The sequence below is a fragment of the Corvus brachyrhynchos genome, unplaced genomic scaffold (assembly GCF_000691975.1).
Source record: "Corvus brachyrhynchos isolate BGI_N302 unplaced genomic scaffold, ASM69197v1 scaffold4176, whole genome shotgun sequence".
Classification (NCBI taxonomy): domain Eukaryota; kingdom Metazoa; phylum Chordata; class Aves; order Passeriformes; family Corvidae; genus Corvus; species Corvus brachyrhynchos.
Genome location: NW_008238802.1, coordinates 8102 through 10517, shown reverse-complemented (window position 1 = coordinate 10517; position 2416 = coordinate 8102). Strand labels below are relative to the sequence as shown.

At 59.8% G+C, this 2416-nt stretch overlaps 1 protein-coding gene across 1 annotated transcript; it reads right to left on the bottom strand.

Annotated features, from left to right (window-relative positions):
* Positions 1-817: 817 nt before the first annotated feature.
* LOC108447610 (glutamate receptor ionotropic, NMDA 2D-like) lies at positions 818-2268 on the bottom strand. The gene is made up of 2 exons (XM_017738105.1): positions 2142-2268; positions 818-1164 (listed from the first exon to the last, which is right to left on the bottom strand). Exons 1-2 carry the CDS (start codon positions 2239-2241, stop codon positions 818-820), a joined length of 447 nt encoding a protein of 148 aa, XP_017593594.1. The 5' UTR covers positions 2242-2268.
* Positions 2269-2416: the final 148 nt, after the last annotated feature.

The window sequence follows — 2416 nt, the reverse complement described above, 5'->3', positions numbered from 1 at the left end:
CCAAAATGGAGCAAAATGACTGAAAAATGCCCCAAAATGACCCCTAAATGAAGCAAAATGCCCCCAAATGACCAAAAAATGCCCCAAAATGACCCCAAATTGAGCAAAACGCACCAAAATGGAGAAAAATGACTGAAAAAATGCCCCAAAATGACCCCTAAATGGAGCAAAATTACCCAAAATGGAGCAAAATGACCGAAAAATGCCCCAAACTGCACCCAAAATGCACCCAATAGCCCCAAAAATGACCCAAAATGGATCAAAATGCCCCAAAATGGCTTCAGAATTAACCCAAATGGCTTTAAATGACCCCTAAATGGAGCAAAAAGACCCCAAAATGACCCCTAAATGGAGAAAAATGACCCCAAAACCAACCCCCTGACCCCAAATACCCCCAAATGGCCTCAAATACCCCAAACCCGACCCCAAATATCCCCAAATGGCCTCAAATACCCCAAAACCAACTCCAAATGGCCTCAGATACCCCAAAACCAACCCCAAATACCCCCAAATGGCCTCAAATACCCCAAACCCGACCCCAAATACCCCCAAAGGGCCTCAGGTACCCCAAAACCAACCCCAAATACCCCCAAACGGCCTCAAATACCCCAAAACCGATCACAAATACCCCCAAAACGGAGCGAAATAAGCCCCAAAATACCTCCAAACGACCCCAACTGACCCGAAATAACCTCCAAAATAGCTGGAACTGCACCCCAAAATCCTACAGGAACCCCTCAGCACCCCCAAAACACCCCCTTAAAGCCCCAAAACACCCCCTAAAGCCCAACCCCCCCCTAAAGCCCCAAAACACCCCCTAAACCCCACAACACCCCCACAAAGAGGCCCTAAACCTACACAATTTTACCCCAAACCCCCCTGGCTCTCCCCCTGCGGTGTCCCCACTCCCGGTGTCCCCCCGTGCCGGCGTCACCTTGCGGTCACTGAGGCCGGACACGGTGTCCACGTACTCCTCCTGGATCATGAAGGCCGCCAGGTTGGCCGTGTAGCTGGCGAGGAAGATGACGGCGAAGAAGGCCCAGACCAGCACCATGATCTTGCTGGTGGTGCCCTTGGGGTTCTCCACGGGCACCGAGTTGTTGAACACCAGCGCCCACAGCAGCCAGATGGACTTGCCGATGGTGAAGGTGGAGCCCCCCGCGCCTGGGGGATGGGGGGGACAGGGTCAGCTGGGGTCACCCGGGGTCACCCAGGGTCACCCAGGGTCAGCCAGGGACAGGGGACACCAAAGGGTCACACAGGGACTGGGGACAGGGGGACAGGGTCAGCTGGAGTCACCCAGGGACAGGGGACAGGGTCACCTGGGGTCACCTGGGATCAGCCAGGGTCACCCATGGACAGGGGAGGCTGGGGTCACCCGGGGTCACCCAGGGTCACCCAGGAAAGGGTCACCCAGGGACAGGGGACAGGGGACAGGGTCACCTGGGGTCACCCATGGACAGGGGACAGGGTCAGCTGGGGTCACCCATGGACAGGGGACAGGGGGACAGGGTCATCTGGGGTCATCTAGGGTCACCCAGGGTCACCCATGGACAGGGGACAGGGGACAGGGTCAGCTGGGGTCAGCCAGGGACAGGGGACACCAAAGGGTCACCCAGGGACAGGGGACAGGGGACAGGGTCACCTGGGGTCACCCATGGACAGGGGACAGGGTCAGCTGGGGTCACCCATGGACAGGGGACAGGGTCACCTGGGGTCAGCTGGGGTCAGCTGGGATCAGCCAGGGACAGGGGACACCAAAGGGTCACCCATGGACAGGGGACAGGGGGACAGAGTCACCTGGGGTCATCTAGGGTCACCCAGGGACACCCATGGACAGGGGACAGGGGACAGGGTCAGCTGGGGTCAGCTGGGGTCACCCAGGGACAGGGGACACCAAAGGGTCACCCATGGACAGGGGACAGGGGGACAGGGTCACCTGGGGTCACCCAGGGTCACCCATGGATAGGGGACACCAAAGGGTCCCACACAGGGACAAGGTGCCACCAGTGGCCAGAGCAGGCAGGTGGCCTTGCTGATGGTCAGTGTGGAGCCCCCCATGGTTAGAGGGACAGGGGGACAGGGTCACCTGGGGTCATCTGGGGTCACCCAAAGGGTCAGCCAGGCCAGGGGTCACTCACGCTGGCCGCTGGCCAGGCTCCGGTTGTAGCCCACGGGGCTGAAGTACTCGAAGATGAAGACGGTGACGGCCACCACGGTGAGACACATGACGAACATCATCACCCACACGGCCGGGCTGTAGGGCTCTGCGGGGACACCGCGACGTCAGGGGACACGGGGGGACACGGGGGGACACCGGGACGTCAGGGGACATCAGGGGACATGGGGGGACATCAGGGGACACAGGGACGTCAGGGGACACGGGGGGACACCGGGACATCAGGGGACACGGGGC

Excerpts from the sequence above, each read along its gene's own strand:
- LOC108447610 (XM_017738105.1), bottom strand. The coding sequence starts at position 2,241 with ATGATGTTCGTCATGTGTCTCACCGTGGTGGCCGTCACCGTCTTCATC. Across the intron at positions 1,165-2,141 it reads GAGCCTGGCCAGCGGCCAGC|GCGCGGGGGGCTCCACCTTC; the intron begins GTGAGTGACCCC and ends CCCATCCCCCAG.